Genomic DNA, 18086 nt, shown 5'->3' on the forward strand with positions numbered 1-18086 from the left:
AATCCTCAACACGGGGGCGTGTCCTCAGGGGTGTGTGCTCAGTCTCCTCTGTTACTCCCTGTTCACTCATGACTGCACGGCCAGGCACGACTCCAACACCATCATTAAGTTTGCTGATGACACAGAAACCTTGCCGTGTGGTGCAAGGACAACAACCTCTCCCTCAACGTGATCAAGACAAAGGAGAAGATTGTGGACTACAGGAAAAGGAGGACCGAGCACGCCCCGATTCCCATCAACGGGGCTATAGTGGAGCAGGTTGAGAGTTTCAAGTTCCTTGGTGTCCACATCACCAACAAACTAACATGGTCCAAGCACACCAAGACAGCCGTGAAGAGTGCACAACAAAACCCCTTCCCCCTCAGGAGACTGAGAAGATTTGACATGTGTCCTGAAATCCTCAAAAGGTTGTACAGCTGCACCATCGAGAGCATCCTGACTGTTTGCATCACTGCCTGGTATGGCAACTGCTCGGCCTCCGACCGCAAGGCACTACAGAGGGTAGTGTGTACGGCCCAGTGCATCACTGGGGCCAAGCTTCCTGCCATCCAGGACCTCTATACCAGGCGGTGTCAGGGGAAGGCCCTAAAAATTGTCAAAGACTCCAGCCACCCTAGTCATAGACTGTTCTCTCTGCTACCGCATGGCAAGCAGTACCGGAGCGCTAGGTCTAGGTCCAAGAGGCTTCTAAACAGCTTCTACCCCCAAGCCATAAGACTCCTGAACATCTAATCAAATGGATACCCAGACAATTTGCATTGCCCCCCCATTTTACGCTGCTGCTACTCTCTGTTTATTATCTATGCATAGTCACTTTAATAACTCTACCTACATGTACATATTACCTGAATTACCTCGACTAACCGGTGCCACCGCACATTGACTCTGTACCTGTATATTAGCCTCGCTATTGTTATTTTACTGCTGCTCTTTAATTATTTGTTACTTTTATTTCTTTATTTTTTAGTATTTTTCTTAAAACTGCATTGTTGGTTAATGGCTTGTAAGTAAGCATTTCACTGTAAGGTCTACTACACCTGTTGTATTCGGCACATGTGACAAATAACATTTGATTTGATTTGAGAAGGGGGTAGCTGCAGCCCAATATGGCAGCCGGACACTGGGTTAGTCGAAATAAATAGGGGTGTCGAAAAAAAGTAGGCATATCGGAAGCGCACATGTAATTGGCCTGATTTTCTGTCAGTTCTTGCCATCGAGTGCAGAGATTAGTAGAAACATGACTGTGTAGGAAGGCGCATCGAAATCAACTACTTTTGGGAAACTCAGAATGATGGGTGTCGTGAAATCGTGAAAAACATTGCATGTAAATGCATGTATCTTAACATGCTTTCATCTTGTTAACATGTTACATTTATCACGTTTAATTGCAGTTGTGTAGTCTAATGTGCGCAATGTAATTTTTAAACTTGTCGATGTGCCATTTCTAAACACTGATAGCAAGCTTGCGTAAGTGCAGACCTATGGGTTGCATGCCCGGCTGCCGATGATGACCAATTTACGCAGTGGCTCGGGCAAAAATAGCTATTGCTTTCATAAAAGTTTGAGTTGTCTATGTGAAAATGATTGAGACTGTACAATACAATACCTCATGACACACAGTATTATACCAGTAATAATTTGTCATGTTTGCTTTCATAAAGGTTTGAGTTGTGTATGTGATTAAAACTGCTTTAGCATCCTCTATACACTTCCTGAAATAGGCTACGCTAAGCGGTGGCACTGGCAACAACCCTGTTCAATCAAAAGAGACCATCCAATAACAGTGCACTTTCGCCACGCTCATTTCGTTTGACACACCCACTTATTTCAGCAAGCCCACTGCTCCGAGACCAGTCCCGGAAGAGCCTTTAACAGTCTGAGACAGGTTGATCTTGGGCAACTGGTTGGAGGGGCAACTGCCACCCCTGGAGTGCAGGACGAGGTGGCTGAGTGATTAAGACAATGGACTGCTAATCCATTGTGCTCTGCACTAGTGGCTTCAACATTGCACAACATTTATTCATTTCTTCCTTGATTCAAAATCTGTCATTTTAACCGGTACTGGTTACCTTTAGACGAGTCCCGTGACACTTGTGGGGGTCGTAGAGAAAAACTGAGAACAGCATTGTGTTTGTTAGAGTCTCCCCTTTCCATAGAATTTTGTAGGTCGAACCGTTCGGAAGCTACAGACATTTATATGAGAAGACTGATTTTCGGGATGTCTCATGTTTTGACAAACATCGCTCTCGCTCTGCCGCCTTTCACCGAAGATGCAGAGGTGTGACATCAGCGGTTATGGACGATTGAGAAGCATCCAGTGCAAAAAAAAGTGATATCTCCAGTTTAAAACTGACAGATTCCAATGGGGATTTGATCATTTATTCACGTACCGGTCTTCTTTTTCAACTTCAAAATCTAAATTTAGCTCTTCATTTGTTTCTTGCTGTTACAGCAAATGAAAATTGAATCTGAAAGTCTCAGCAGATGAATTACAGAGGATTTGAACTGAAACCTGGTCAACTGCTTGGAAGACAGCTATGCTCACAAGTATACCACCAAAACTCACGTGATTCACTGTGGCCTGGCACTATCGACACGTCAATCCATATCCTCACCGGTGACAGCAAAAAAACTTATTGGATAAATTGGCTCGTTGGTCTAGGGGTATGATTCTCGCTTTGGGTGCGAGAGGTCCCGGGTTCAAATCCCGGACAAGCCCTTTTGTACTTGCATCTGCCGCCAATGGCGATTAATTTCTTTTTACTGCTAGCCAAAATGAAGGTGATCAGGATGGCTAATATATTGCATCTGAAACAGTTATCAAAGTTGTATTTCCTAGCGAACCAGGGGATGATAAGTGATGGAAGACCAACACCTGAGCTTATGGACCTAAATTAAAGGACTGGACAGAAAATCACACCACCATTTAAATCTGAGTGGTATCAACGGAACGACTGGCTCTGAGGCTGCGCTGCTAGCAGCCGACTCTACTGCTTCCCATGCCTACAGTTCTACACCAGCGACAACGTGTGGACAAGAGCCAGTTACTGCAACTTGAACTTGCCTATAGTGCTCAACAAGCATGAAAAGTCTTTCTCACATCCAAAGCCAGATAGCTCTTAAGACATTTGGCAGATAGATCTGGAATTGAATGAACAACGGAGATTGAACATCAGCATGCACAATGCAAAGACAAGATAAAAGATTTTGAAAGACCTAATAAATGCTAGGCTACATGCTACCTAGGTAAACAGGAGTCTGTAATTGAGAGTGCCAGATCAACAAACGGGCAACTCTGGAACTATTATATGCCTTTGTTTCTATGAGCGATTCGAGCAGAAATGCAATGAACTGGGCCTGGCTGAAAGCGAAACTCATAGAAACAGCCAATCCGAGTAGAGAGGGGGTGAATCTACTACAACATACTGGACAATATCAATGTTCAGATGAGAGCCAGGTTTGACCACTGAAAGGGAATGGTTCTCCAGTTGGGTAGAGGAATAAGGCAACCTCACAGAGAGTTACTCACACTAAACAACTTTATTTCGAGAGGACATATGAGATGGATGTGGTTCTGTACAGAGAATAGTTATGCTAATAAATGAATATACTAATAAACATGATAATGAATGAGTAATAAATAACACAAGAGCAATAATAATATTGACTGTATAAGGAGATAGTGACATAAGCAAAGGACTGTATAATACATATAATCAACTACTATTAGCAAACAGCAATAGTAACAGCCAACAGTAAATGCACAAGTTTCAATAACAACATCACTCACTTCTGTCCAAGTGTATCAGTATAACTTTACATCCGTGCCCTCGCCCCGACCCGGGCGCAAACCAGGGACCCTCTGCAAACATCAACAACTGACACCCACGAAGCATCGTTACCCATCGCTCCACAAAAGCCACGGCCCTTGCAGAGCAAGGGGAACCACTACTTCAAGGTCTCAAAGCGCGTGACGTAACCGACTGAAAGGCTGCTAGCGCGCACCACCGCTACCTGGCTAGCCATTTCACATCGGTTACACAAGCACTCCATCACTCTTGTCCACTTGGAGAGACTGAGGAGGATCTGGGATGAGCAGGCAGAACAACCCTGTCTTAGAGCATTTTGTATTATTCTGTACGTGAATATGAAATTCTTCATGTAGAGTGATACAGTATGTTCCTTTGGTATGGTTGCATAAGACAGATGGTTACTTAAGACAAAAACAAAAGTTGGATGATGGGTGGGTGTATAACACGAATGTCTAGCAACGCAAAGGTTGCTAGTTCAAATCTCATCATAGACAATTTTAGCTAATTTGCAACTTTTCAACTGGATACTACTTTTTAGCTACTTTGCAACTGCTTAGCATGTTAGCTTACCCTAACCCTTTTAGCTAACCTTTCATCTATCCCTAACCTTAAATTAGCAAGCTAGAATTTGTAACATATCATACATTTTTGCAAATTCGTAACATATCGTACATTTTACAAATCCGTAACATATTGTACGTTTCGCAAAGTAGTAACATAATACAAATTGTAAAATGTAATATATCATACAAAATGGGTGATGGACATCCACAAATTAATACATACCATACCATACGGAACGTAACATATACTAAATAGAGTAACTCAGATTTACGTACAGAATAATAGGAAATTCTCTGAGACCAGGTTGGGCAGAAGCCAGGTGTCTGGCCCCCTAGCACCCTATCGGTGGCCTGGAAGCTGAGGTCACTTTGGGGAAACAGTTTATGATCCCCTAGTCTCTCTGGAACTGTCAGGATGGGTGGAGGGAAGTTATAAAACTCACAGGCAGGGAAATCCATACCAACCACTCTGGGGATTTTAAGTTCCTTGGCTTAGTGGACTGCAAAAACATCGAAACAATGTCACAAAAGTTTGACAGCTGCAAACTGGAGAGTCTGTCAAAATATGCAAAGTGCTTAGATTTTGAGGGAGTTAAGGCTGATCTTGTCTAGTGTACAGTTCACAAATGGTATGAGACAAATTGCCTGGACAGCTCCTCAGCTTTTTGTTCCATCATGACCTGACACAGACTGTCCCCGAGGCGACAAAGTTACTGCAGCTGGTCCTCACTATACCAGCTACAACAGCATCCGTTGAGAGGTCATTTTCTGCGCTGAAATGGATCAAGACATACAGTTCCGGGCCTATCAAGGACGACTCTCATCCCTTGCCATCATCTCCATCGAGACCGAGAGACTTTTAAAACTGAGGGCCAACAGGGAGGAGTTTTACAGTTCAGTCACTGATGTCTTTATCCAGCAGGATAAAATGATGGACTTCGTTTACAAGTAAATGTAAGTGCAAGTGTTCATTTACAGTAGAGCGGTCTACTATTATTAAATTACGTGTCTATGTAAGTCTATATCTCAGCAGGGGCTTACCAGGGCTGAAGCCCTGTGGCCCAGGCCCGTGGGGGGTCCAAGAGGCAGCAGAAAAAAGAAAAAAAAATGTAAAAAAAAAAAATATATATATATTTATACACTGAGTGTACAAAACATTAAGGACACCTGCTCTTTCCATGACACCAAGTGAATCCTGGTGATGTCACTTTTTAAATTCACTTCAATCAGCGTAGATGAAGGGGAGGAGATGTGTCAAGAACTTCAACTCTGCTGGGGTTTTCATGCTCAACAGTTCCCCGTGTGTATCAAGAATGGTCCACCACCCAAAGGACATCCAGCCAACTTGACACAACAGTGGGAAGCATTGGAGTCAACATGGGCCAGCGTCCCTGTGGAATGCTCTTGACACCTTGTAGAGTCCATGTCCCAACTAATTGAGGCTGTTCTGAGGGCAAAATAGGGGGGTGCAACTCAATATTAGGAAGGAGTCCTTAATGTTTTGTACACTCAGTATACATATATACAGTACATATTAGATATGTACTACCGTTCAAAAGTTTGGGGTCACTTAGAAATGTCCTTGTTTTTAAAAGAAAATTTAAAAAAATGTCCATTAAAATAACATCAAATTCATCAGAAATACAGTGTAGACATTGTTAATGTTGTAAATGACTATTGTAGCTGGAAACGGCAGATTTTTTATGGAATATCTACATAGGCGTAGAGAGACCTATTATAAGCAACGATCGCTCCTGTGTTCCAATGGCACGTTGTGTTAGCTAATTAAAGTTTATTAATTTAAAAGGGTAATTGATCATTAGAAAACCATTTTACAATTATGTTAGCACAGCTGAAAACTGTTGTTCGGATTAAAGAAGCAATAAAACGGGCCTTCTTTGGACTAGTTGAGTATCTATTCCATGCGAGAAATTGCCAACAAACTGGCTCTAGCCAGAATAGAAAGAGGAGTGGGAGGCCCCGGCGCACAACTGAGCATAATGACAAGTACATTAGAGTGTCTAGTTTGAGAAACAGACGCCTTACATGTCCTCAACTGGCAGCTTCATTGAAATAGTACCCGCAAAACACCAGTCTCAATGTCAACAGTGAAGAGGCGACTCCGGGATGCTGGCCTTCTAGGCAGAGTTCCTCTGTCCAGTGTCTGTGTTCTTTTGCCCATCTTAATCTCTTTTTTTTTTTTGGTCAGTCTGAGATATGGCTTTTTCTTTGCAACTCTGCCTAAAAGGGCAGCATCCCGAAGTCGCCTCTTCACTGTTGACATTGAGACTCAAATGTTTCCTATATTTTGGCAATTTCGACCTGTTGCCTAGAGTCAGGAAGGCCGCAATTTGGGCAGCATGCATGCCAAATATACAGCTTGTTGTGTTGTGGCCATAGACATATAATCCATAGATAGGTTTTGGAACCTCTTACCTTGGCTTTTTTAGTGTTAAACTCATGGGTACACTAGCAATGGCTGCCAGTCCTGACTTGAATGTGAACTGCCATCTGTGGATTATATTTCTATGGTTGGTTGTGGCTGTCTGTTTTCCTTTTGCAGATTTCAAAATACAATTGCGGGAACAACATACGGTTGGGAAAGCAAATGCCTACCGCTGAAAAGAGAAGACTAATCGGTCTATAGAACCAATAGAAACAATTATTTCTTAACAACTCCCAATTTTTAGCAAAGTTTTTCAAAGTACAAATGTTCCCTGTCTGTGGATATCCGATAAACGCCACTGCTCAACTGCTCAACTGTCTGCAACTGCCACATCGCAAACGTTATTATGGGTTATTATAGGCCTACTCGTTGGCATTTGGGTTGCTGTCTGTGGTGTTGAAAGTTGTCTGTTGATGCGGGCCAGTTGCGTGTGGCACAAGCTAAAAATCCCCTTTTTGACTGTGTGTGTGTGAGTGAGAGATGGGGACGTGGGGGGCAGGGTGGTCATTAGAAAGTGCCTCAGACCTCACCGCACATCACTGACACACACACACACACACACACACACACACACACACACACACACACACACACACACACACACACACACACACACACACACACACACACACACACACACACACACACACACACACGCACACACACACACACACAGAGCTTAGATCTGAACTGCTACACTTGTAATATTTTTTTAAATAATTTATATTGTGAAGATTTAGCACTTTCAATTTTGTAAAATTCTCTGTCTTCTTCTTTGTAGGCATTTCAACATTAATATCAATATGCAGTCCCCATCTACAGTATTTCAGACTCTTCATTCATTGCAAATACTTCAGCATATTGCTGATGGACTGAATACATTGATATGTCCATTTGTAGGGCTTGCCTATCGTTTACTTCAGAGGATTGTGTTCTGAAATCACAAAAACTGCCTCTCCAGCTTAGAACATTTGAAATGACATTGATCGAAGCATTAGTCACTGTATTTTTATGTTCCATGAAGCAGATGAACAATACAGGGAATCGTGATATTGGTATTCAGCACAGAGTTAACAGTGATGGTATGTTTTATACAGTAGGTAGATGTAAGAAAGCTGTTTAACCTTGACAGGTTCCTCCTCCAGTGGCTTGATCTGCAGGCCCCTGCAGCTTTTTAAACCTCCCTGCAGGATAATTGCCTCTAATAAAGCAGCCAGTGTTGCGGAGGCCCCATGCCATTTGGACTAGTACTCTTACTGTGTATGAGTCTCTTGCTGCTGCTTCCTCACCATTCCTTTTAGTTATACTGTACAGTTACAATGTACATTGCTTATTGTTTTAGTGATGAAAAAAGTGAGTTAAAGATGTGACTTGTGCTCATGTGTGTATAATCATTTTATGCCGTTTTGGTGCCCTTGCAGTGGTTGTCTAAGACAAGTCATGCACTGGGCTTAACTTGTTTGCAAACATAACCATAGGTTGAGAGGATACCTTTCTATCCCATTACAGCAGTGAACATGAGCTTTTATATTAGTGTACACGATCTACCGGAAATCACATATCATGTAAAATAACAGAATCACATTGCATAAGAAAGGCTTTGTCATTATCAAAAAACTTTGTGTGATGGTGGTGCTATTCTGATCAAATCAAATCAAATGTTATTTGTCACATGCGCCGAATACAACATGCGCCGAATACTTACTTACAAGCCCTTAACCAACAATGCAGTTTTAAGAAAAGACCTAAAAAAAAGTAAGAGATAAGAACAACAAATAATTAAAGAGCAGCAGTAAATAACAATAGCAGGATATATACATATACAGGGGGTACCGGTACAGAGTCAATGTGCTGGGGCACCGGTGTCGAGGTAATTGAGGTAATATGTACATGTAGGTAGAGTTATTATAGTGACTATGCATAGATAGTAACAGAGAGTAGCAGCAGCGTAGAAGAGGGTGGGCGGGGCAATGCAAATAGTCTGGGTAGCCATTTGATTAGCTGTTTGGGAGTCTTATGGCTTGGGGGTAGAAGCTGTTTAGAAGCCTCTTGGACCTAGACTTGGTGCTCCGGTACCGCTTTCCGTGCGGTAGCAGAGAGAACAGTCTATGACTAGGGTGGCTGGAGTCTTTGACAATTTTTAGGGCCTTCCTCTGACACCGCCTGGTATAGAGGTCCTGGATGGCAGAAAGCTTGGCCCCGGTGATGTACTGGGCCGTACACACTACCCTTTGTAGTGCTTTGCGGTCAGAGGCCAAGCAGTTGCCATACAAGTCAGAGATGCAACCGGTCAGGATGCTCTCGATGGTGCAGCTGTACAACCTTTTGAGGATCCTGAGGACCCAAACCAAATCTTCTCAGTCTCCTGCGGGGGAATAGATTTTTTCCTGCCCTCTTCACGACTGTCTTGGTGTGCTTGGACCATGTTAGCTTGTTGGTGATGTGGACTCCAAGGAACGTGAAACTCTCAACCTGCTCCACTACATCCCAGTTGATGAGAATGGGGGCGTGCTCGGTCCATCTTTTCCTGTAGTCCACAATCATCTCCTTTGTCTTGATCACATTGAGGGAGAGGTTGTTGTCTTTCCACCACATGGTCAGGTCTCTGACCTCCTCCCTATAGGCTGTCTCATCATTGTCGGTGATCAAGCCTACCACTGTTGTGTCATCAGCAAACTTAATGATGGTGTTGGAGTCGTGCCTGGCCGTGCAGTCATGAGTGAACAGGGAGTAATAGAAGAGACTGAGACTGAGCACACACTTACCATGACGGGGGCGGCCCGTCAGGAAGTCCAGGATCCAGTTGCAGAGGGAGATTTTTAGTCCCAGGGTCCTTAGCTTAGTAATGAGCTTTGAGCGCACTATGGTGTTGAACGCTGAGCTGTAGTCAATGAATAGCATTCTCACATAGGTGTTCCTTTTGTCCAGGTGTGAAAGGTCAGCGTGGAGTGCAATTGAGATTGCGACATCTGTGGATCTGTTGGTGCGTTATGCAAATTCGAGTGGGTCTAGGGTCTCTGGGATAATGGTGTTGATGTGAGCCATGACCAGCCTTTCAAAGCATTTCATGGCTACATATGTGAGTGCTACGGATCGCTAGTCATTTAGGCAGGTTACCTTAGTGTTCTTGGGTACAGGGACTATGGTGGTCTGCTTGGTATTACAGACTCCGACATGGAGAGGTTGAAAATGTCAGTGAAGACACTTGCCAATTGGTCAGCGCGTGCTCGGAGTACACGTCCTGGTAATCCGTCTGGCCCTGCGGCCTTGTGAATGTTGACCTGTTTAAAGGTCTTACTCACATCGGCTGCGGACAGCGTGATCACACAGTCGTCCGGAACAGCTGATGCTCTCATGCATGTTTCAGTGTTACTTGCCTCAAAGTTATTTAGCTTGTCTGGTAGGCTCGTGTTACTGGGCAGCTCTCGGCTGTGCTTCCCTTTGTAGTCTGTAATAGTTTGCAAGCCCTGCCACATCCGACGAGCGTCAGAGCCGGTGTAGTACGATTCAATCTTAGTCCTGTATTGAAGCTTTGCCTGACTAGCAAGTGAGGTTGTTCTCGGAGATATCACAAGCCTTCCTTTGATAAGCAAAGACAAGAACCTCCTTCAGAATCCCCCAGATGTAATGTTATTGACCCTATTTGGTGAAGGCCAAAAACTTGGATTTGTACTGATTAGCCAAATCTACTGATGATCCCAAGTCTCAAGGCCATCTCTATAAGTCCTTGACACAGATAGCTATTATCAATTTCTTTATCACGCTAGTTCAATGTTCCTCTGCAGATAATGAAATAGGACAGGCAGTATAAAGGTCTTTACATTGATAGGCTGTATAAAGGTCTTTACATTGATATAATCTGTATTTGATCATTCTTTATCACCCCACTTGTCGTCCTTTCTGCCATTCAACTGTATATCAATAATGTCAAAGTTACCCTTCGGAAACAATAAAGATCCATTGAATTGAATCATGCTATTATTCCCACAACTAAATTCTCCTTCCTAACCAACTTTGAAGAAAGGTATGGGAACACCGATAAGACTGTCTGATATTTCAGGACAGTCAGCTGTCCTAGAAGCCTTTTACCTTTATCTCTGTTATCACTCTGTTTGCGTAATCATGTTAATAATCCCTCGTCTTCAATGTGTCTGTTCTTCGCTTCTCATAGCTGGTGTGACAAATGCGAGGACAGGGCAATTTGTCTTCCAAAGGAAACTGCACATCAACAAGACGGCAAAAAAAAATATTCTGAAGTGTCTACGCTAACTCCAATTTACATTATTTTGTCAAGCGCTAATACATTGTCATGTTGTGGTGCTGTCAAGGGCGTAAGAGAGAGGGGGCTGGAGAGAGAGAAGAGAGCACAAGAGAGATTAGCTCATACATTTCAGATGATTATGATAATGAAACCAATAATAAAAATAAAACAAAAAGAAGAGTGTAGCATTTTATCCACGTTCCTCCTGTTTGTCCTATCATGCTAGTCCATGTCAAAGCCCTGAGAGAGTGAGTGTTGTAATTTATGAGTGTCATAAAGGAGCTAGCTATATAACCCTGGAGAACCGACAGTTTCACTGCTCACCGAGGGAAGACTGTGAGGGTGAGTGCACTGGCTCTTCTACTTGTGCATTTAGGGCACTATTTCAATGGAGCTAATGGAAGAAGAATCGACAACACAACGTCACAAATGCAACGAAATGTTGATTTAACGTGAATTTGTGTAACGCTATAGTGTTATAGCTATAGTGGCAACCACTATTGTACTTTAATGTTTCCTAATATTCCTCCTCTTTCCTGGTCTTCCTCAGATGAAGCTGTTTGTCTTGGTGGTCGTTTCCCTGCTGCACCTGGGGCTGTCCTGTGCCCAGGATGCAGGCTCCCCTCCAGGCAGCCTGCAGGACATAGTGAGGAAGAGCTCACTGAGACAGAAGGGTAAATGATATACCCCTTTTATTCAATCAATCCCAGCGTTCAACCTCTTGGAAAGGAAAACAGAAAACATTCAGAAAGTCAGTTGTTTCAATGCAACAGTAATGGGTGCATGTTGTGACAGTGGCCGTGTCCGAATACCCATACCAGCGTACTACATACTTAAACTGCATACTATGTACTCATCGTCACATACTATTTAGCATGTGCCGTTTAGTAAAAAGTATGCAGTATGCCACGGCCTCAACACAGTACTGGCTCCTGACTGGCTGAGTAGGTGGGGTGGGACGGGGCCATGTGCGGGTGAATTTGTTCAAATTTAAAATAAAAATGCATCACATTAACCAGCCTGATAATAGCTCATTTCCAATTTGATGAATTTCTCTAAACTCTGAATAGGATGGGAATGGAGTTATTGGCCTACTCAGGCTGGTTGGAGGCAGACTATCACATTCAACCTATAATGTTGCCAACATAGTCCGTCTATCCTATTTAAAAGGACTGCAGACAGAAACTGATAATTTGGTTCCATTTCAACATTTTTAGTGAAACCAAAGTGCTGTAACATACAGGAGCCACATCCTCACGGCGCTATAGGAGCACGCAGCAGACGTCATCATAGCACGCAACAGAACAGTGTACTGTCGGTTTGTTGTTTTTATGTTCTAGTTTTTATGTTCTAGTTTTTAATCATAGCTTAAGTTTGTATTGCTACTGGTTCATCGAACCGGTCAGCCTTTATGGCTGGGACCGCAAATTTTTGTCCCGGGTTACTGTTGAGTAGCAGCTGCTAGACATCATAAAACTGGAGCAGGGTAACGCTAGCAGTGCTAGCCCATCGGTGTTTTTATCCATGGCTGGGCACAAATTTTATTGATTTATTTGATTTATTTCACCTTTATTTAACTAGGAAGGCAAGTTGAGAACAAGTTCTCATTTACAATTGCGACCTGGCCAAGATAAAGCAAAGCAGTTTGACACATACAACAACACAGAGTTACACATGGAGTAAAACAAACATACAGTCAATAATACAGTAGAAAAATAAGTCTATATACAATGTGAGCAAATGAGGTGAGATAAGGGAGGTAAAGGCAAAAAAAGGCCATGGTGGCCTTTTTTGGTAAATACAATATAGCAAGTAAAACATTGGAATGGTAGATTTGCAGTGGAAGAATGTGCAAAGTAGAAAGTAGAAATAATGGGGTGCAAAGGAGCAAAATAAATAAATACAGTAGGGGAAGGGGTAGTTGTTTGGGCTAAATTATAGATGGGCTATGTACAGATGCAGTAATCTGTGAGCTGCTCTGACAGCTGGTGCTTAGTGAGGGAGATAAGTGTTTCCAGTTTCAGAGATTTTTGAAGTTCGTTCCAGTCATTGGCAGCAGAGAACTGGAAGGAGAGGCGGCCAAAGGAGGAATTGGTTTTGGGGGTGACCAGAGAGATATACCTGCTGGAGCGCGTGCTACAGGTGGGTGCTGCTATGGTGACCTGCGAGCTGAGATAAGGGGAGACTTTACCTAGCAGGGTCTTGTAGATGACCTGGAGCCAGCGGGTTTGGCGATGAGTATGAAGCGAGGGCCAGCCAACGAGAGCGTACAGGTCGCAGTGGTGGGTAGTATAAGGGGCTTTGGTGACAAAACGGATGGCACTGTGAAAGACTGCATCCAATTTATTGAGTAGGGTATTGGAGGCTATTTTGTAAATGACATCGCCGAAGTCGAGGATCGGTAGGATGGTCAGTTTTACAAGGGTATGTTTGGCAGCATGAGTGAAGGATGCTTTGTTGCGATATAGGAAGCCAATTCTAGATTTAACTTTGGATTGGAGATGTTTGATGTGAGTCTGGAAGGAGAGTTTACAGTCTAACCAGACACCTAGGTATTTGTAGTTGTCCACATATTCTAAGTCAGAACCGTCCAGAGTAGTGATGCTGGATGGGCGAGCAGTTGGAGGCCACGGAAGGAGAGTTGTATGGCATTGAAGCTCGTCTGGAGGGTTGTTAACACAGTGTCCAAAGAAGGGCCAGAAGTATACAGAATGGTGTCGTCTGCGTAGAGGTGGATCAGAGACTCACCAGCAGCAAGAGCAACATCATTGATGTATACAGAGAAGAGAGTCGGCCCAAGAATTTAACCCTGTGGCACCCCCATAGAGACTGCCAGAGGCCCGGACAACAGGCCCTCCGATTTGACACACTGAACTCTATCAGAGAAGTAGTTTGTGAACCAGGCGAGGCAATCATTTGAGAAACCAAGGCTATTGAGTCTGCCGATGAGGATGTGGTGATTGACAGAGTCGAAAGCCTTGGCCAGGTCAATGAATACGGCTGCACAGTATTGTTTCTTATCGATGGCGGTTAAGATATTGTTTAGGACCTTGAGCGTGGCTGAGGTGCACCCATGACCAGCTCTGAAACCAGATTGCATAGCGGAGAAGGTGCGGTGGGATTCGAAATGGTCGGTAATCTGTTTGTTGACTTGGCTTTCGAAGACCTTAGAAAGGCAGGGTAGGATAGATATAGGTCTGTAGCAGTTTGGGTCAAGAGTGTCCGCCCCTTTGAAGAGGGGGATGGCCGCAGCTGCTTTCCAATCTTTGGGAATCTCAGACGACACGAAAGAGAGGTTGAAAAGGCTCGTAATAGGGGTGCTTCAAATGCTTCAGGTGTGAGATGATTTCCACACAATCACAAGATGAAGATCAGGTGGAACTGGAAAATGGACAGGGATTTGTCTACCCTAAGTGCACCACCATCAAGCATCTTAGGGAAGAGATTCTCCGGCTGTTAGCTCAGCTGCAAGGAAAAAGGACAACCTGCTTTCTATGTACAACTACCTTGCTGTAACCAAGGGAAAACCGAATATCAGTTTTAAATGCCTCCTGTAGCAAAGCTGTTGATGAGTCAGGTGGCGTTAATCTGTCCTAATCCAACGGACAGATGTTCAGCTCAACTGGGAGACTGGACACTCGCAAGGCGTAGATCAGAGAGGCAGTCTGGCCACCCATCTATCCGAGAAGGTCGGATCCAGCTATCAAACAGCTTTTCCCCACTTAAGACGGACATACCAGGCCCGGGGGTCATTACGGATCCTGGGTGTAAACCAATAGCCGGCGGCCACCCAGTGGCACCCTCCCCCATGGCCACCACAGTTCAGTAGGTTGTTTACCCATCGGATTCCATCACGACCACCATCATTGTGGGCAGCTCGATGGTGAGAGATTTTGGCCTGCCTACGGTCTGTGGACCGACCAAGGTCCACTGTCACAAAGGAGCCCGTGTCCATGACATCAACTCTCTCCTGCTTTCGGTTCTGGCCAACTACTCCAATATTGACACCATCGTCACTCACGTATGTTTTAACGACCTTAGACTACAAACTAAGACAATCCATATGTTCAAATCAAAAGGCTTGATTAACTTGACATCAATAATGCAGCCACATCCTGAGTCCCTGGTGCTGACCCATTCAGAAATCAAAAGGTGGTTTAGTATTTACTTTAAAAGCCCTGATGAGGGCCAAGAGGACAAGAAACACAGAAATCCACTTAGGGAGAAAAAAAAAATAGACTTCTGTTTTCAAAGATGTAGCCTACGATGCAATACTGGTGATCATATTAAGGAGAACAAAAACTACTTGGCCTACATTTGAACACCACCGCAGCAGCTTCGCTATTCGGCGTCTTCCCATTTAAGTAGCTTAATTTTGTTGTTTGGCTACTTGAAGAGAACTAGGGTTTATCACTCGCAGCCCACCTCTTCCAATGCATTATGGAAAAGTGTGCATCAAATTCTACTAGATGAAGAGCCAAAATGAGTAGGCCTATAACATCCTGACATTTAAACCATACATTTTTTCACATACTGAGAATGTGTCATGCGCGATTGCGTTGTTTCCTGCTATTCGTTGATTTCGATAGCGCATCCCCATATCTCATTGATCAAAGCCAAAATGAGTTTGACATGCGGGCATTTAAAGTATACTCGATTTTCGAAATGTTGCATACATTAAACAACAAAAAAATGTGCATACTCAAATGGCCTAGTATTTAGGACTAAAGTATTGGTATTCTCACATGTCCAGTGTATTCTTTGTCTTCCAGTGTCCCTGTTAAACCCAGTGCTGGAAGGAAAGGTCCCCCTACTGTCCAGTAATGGTCCCATCCAGGGTCCAAAGAACCCGCCTGAGTTTGAGGACCAACAGAAGCTTGCTCCATTCATGTTCGGGGACAATGTCAACCTGCAGTGGCTGAGCTGGAATGGTTCTCTCCCCACCGCAGCTATGGGCATCTACAACGGCTACACCGAACGCACCGACTACATCTGCAAATACAACTGCGAAGCCGGCTTCTACACTCCTAGCAAGGGCCCGTACTGCCAATACCCCTACGGTGAGAGAGAGTACAAAGCCTCAGAGTTTGAGATCCTGGCCAACAGAGACAACTTTGAGTTTGTTGAGTGGAAGGAGGACTCATATGGCTCGGTGCCCAAAAACTCAGTTAGAACGTGCTCTGGAGTGGGCATCTACGTTGGGAAGAACAAGTATGGCTTGGGGAAGGTGGTCCCTCAGTTCAAGGCTTTCTTCTTGCCCTGGGAGGGCGATGAGTACTGGTACAAGAGCTACCAGGTCCTGGCCATCAACAGAGACGCCTACACCCAGCATATCTCCCACGTCAAGTATGGCATTGATGAGGTGGAAATGTTCCACTACCCCCCTGAGACCATGCGCCTCTCCGGCGTCACCAACAACGAGTGCCAGACGGTAGTGAAGACGGTGACCATCTCCAAGACGTCAGAGGTGGAGAGCACCTGGAACATCGGACGCACCACCATGCTGGGCATCACGGCCGGCATCACAGCCAAGATCCCCCTGATCGGCTCCGCAGGGGTTGAGTTCAGTGGGGAGAAGACCTTGCAGTTCAACAGGGGCACCACCATGGTGGAAGCCCTCAGCCACTCTGTGTCGGTGGAGCTCAAGGTGCCACCCAACCACTCCTGTAGTGTGCGCATGGAGGGCCGTAAGATCACCGCAGACGTCCCCTTCACAGCCAGGCTGAGCCGTACATACCGCAACGGAGAGACCCAGTGGACCTCCATCTCTGGGGTGTACGATGGCATTCAGATCGGCGAGATCCGGGCCGTGGTGGACCGCTGTGAGCCTGTCGTAGACTCCAAACCCTGTCCTTAAGACTGATCTCATCCAAACTGACTCATTACTCTAAACCTAATAAATCTATCTACACTCATAAGTGTACAATATATGTTCCAATGTATATGGTCCGGATTTCCTGTAGGCTATACCAACACTGATTAATGTGATGTAAATTTTGCACAAGTATTGTACAGTTTGTGGTTCCTGACCAAGTGTAAACTACAATGCAATGGCAAAACTGACTCCTGTGATTCTTCTGTTCTAAAGCTTTTTCACAGTTTATGTTTGAGAAAGGAAATGACAGCAAATACACACACGTGCCTTTATCTGTTTCACATAGAAATATTGCACTTTATATTTATTGAATTCCTTGTTATTGCCTTTTTTATCTACAATTTGATAGGCCTAACAAATTACTGCTACTGACTTGACGGTATTTGAAAAGAGTCAGCTCATAACAGCTCATAACTTTGCCTCCATTGCAATTACTATAATGGAGCAGCAGAGGGCAGCAACAGCTAATGGATTTTGGAGAGCAGGAGTAGTAGACAGCTGGCCCGAGATGGAAGTTGGGATCAGATTACACAACCTCTGTGTGTGTGTGTGTGTGTGTGTGTGTGTGTGTGTGTGTGTGTGTGTGTGTGTGTGTGTGTGTGTGTGTGCTTGCTTGCTTGCTTGCCTGCGTCCTTGCGTGGACATCTCTGTGTGTGTGTGTGTGTGTGTGTGTGTGTGTGTGTGTGTGTGTGTGTGTGTGTGTGTGTGTGTGTGTGTGTGTGTGTGTTTGTGTGCATGTCCTCTCCACAGTGTCAATAAGCACTCACTGCTTACTGCAACTATACACCGTGTCTAAGAAGAGAGGTGTATCAGGGTTCTACATGAAAGCTGTGTACTCAGCTGCGCCCAACCCAGAGTTGCTATTGACAGTTATTGACAGCTATACAAGTGCTTTCTTGGAGATGGTCTGTACAGTAGAGAAGACCATGATGTGGTTGATGTGGCGGCCAGTCTGTAAGAAACCTCTGGCCTAGAGGAGTGGACCTGCAGCCTCCTCCCTCCACTGTGACTGCACTTACCAGTAGGATGAATAAAATATGTCTCATGCCCTCTGTTCTCCCTCTCTCTCATGGCTGAGATGAAATGCTCCAGTAATTTTCCTTCATGTGGAATAATGGCCAAGGTGTGC

General features: G+C 44.4%; 1 protein-coding gene and 1 non-coding gene across 3 annotated transcripts in view; both read left to right on the top strand.

Annotated features, from left to right (window-relative positions):
- The window catches only part of LOC139545612 (natterin-3-like), a 21963-nt gene extending 4822 nt beyond the window's left edge, over positions 1-17141 (top strand). For both annotated transcript variants that reach the window (XM_071353575.1, XM_071353576.1), the window contains exons 2-3: positions 11633-11756; positions 15855-17141. In XM_071353575.1, coding sequence (XP_071209676.1) covers positions 11633-11756; positions 15855-16939 — 1209 coding nt within the window. In that variant the 3' untranslated portion in view covers positions 16940-17141. The remainder of the gene's footprint in view (positions 1-11632; positions 11757-15854) is intronic.
- trnap-ugg (transfer RNA proline (anticodon UGG)) lies at positions 2648-2719 on the top strand. Its single transcript has one exon. It is a non-coding gene; the product is annotated as a tRNA-Pro (tRNA).
- Positions 17142-18086: the final 945 nt, after the last annotated feature.

Source organism: Salvelinus alpinus, chromosome 19 (genome assembly GCF_045679555.1).
Source record: "Salvelinus alpinus chromosome 19, SLU_Salpinus.1, whole genome shotgun sequence".
Classification (NCBI taxonomy): domain Eukaryota; kingdom Metazoa; phylum Chordata; class Actinopteri; order Salmoniformes; family Salmonidae; genus Salvelinus; species Salvelinus alpinus.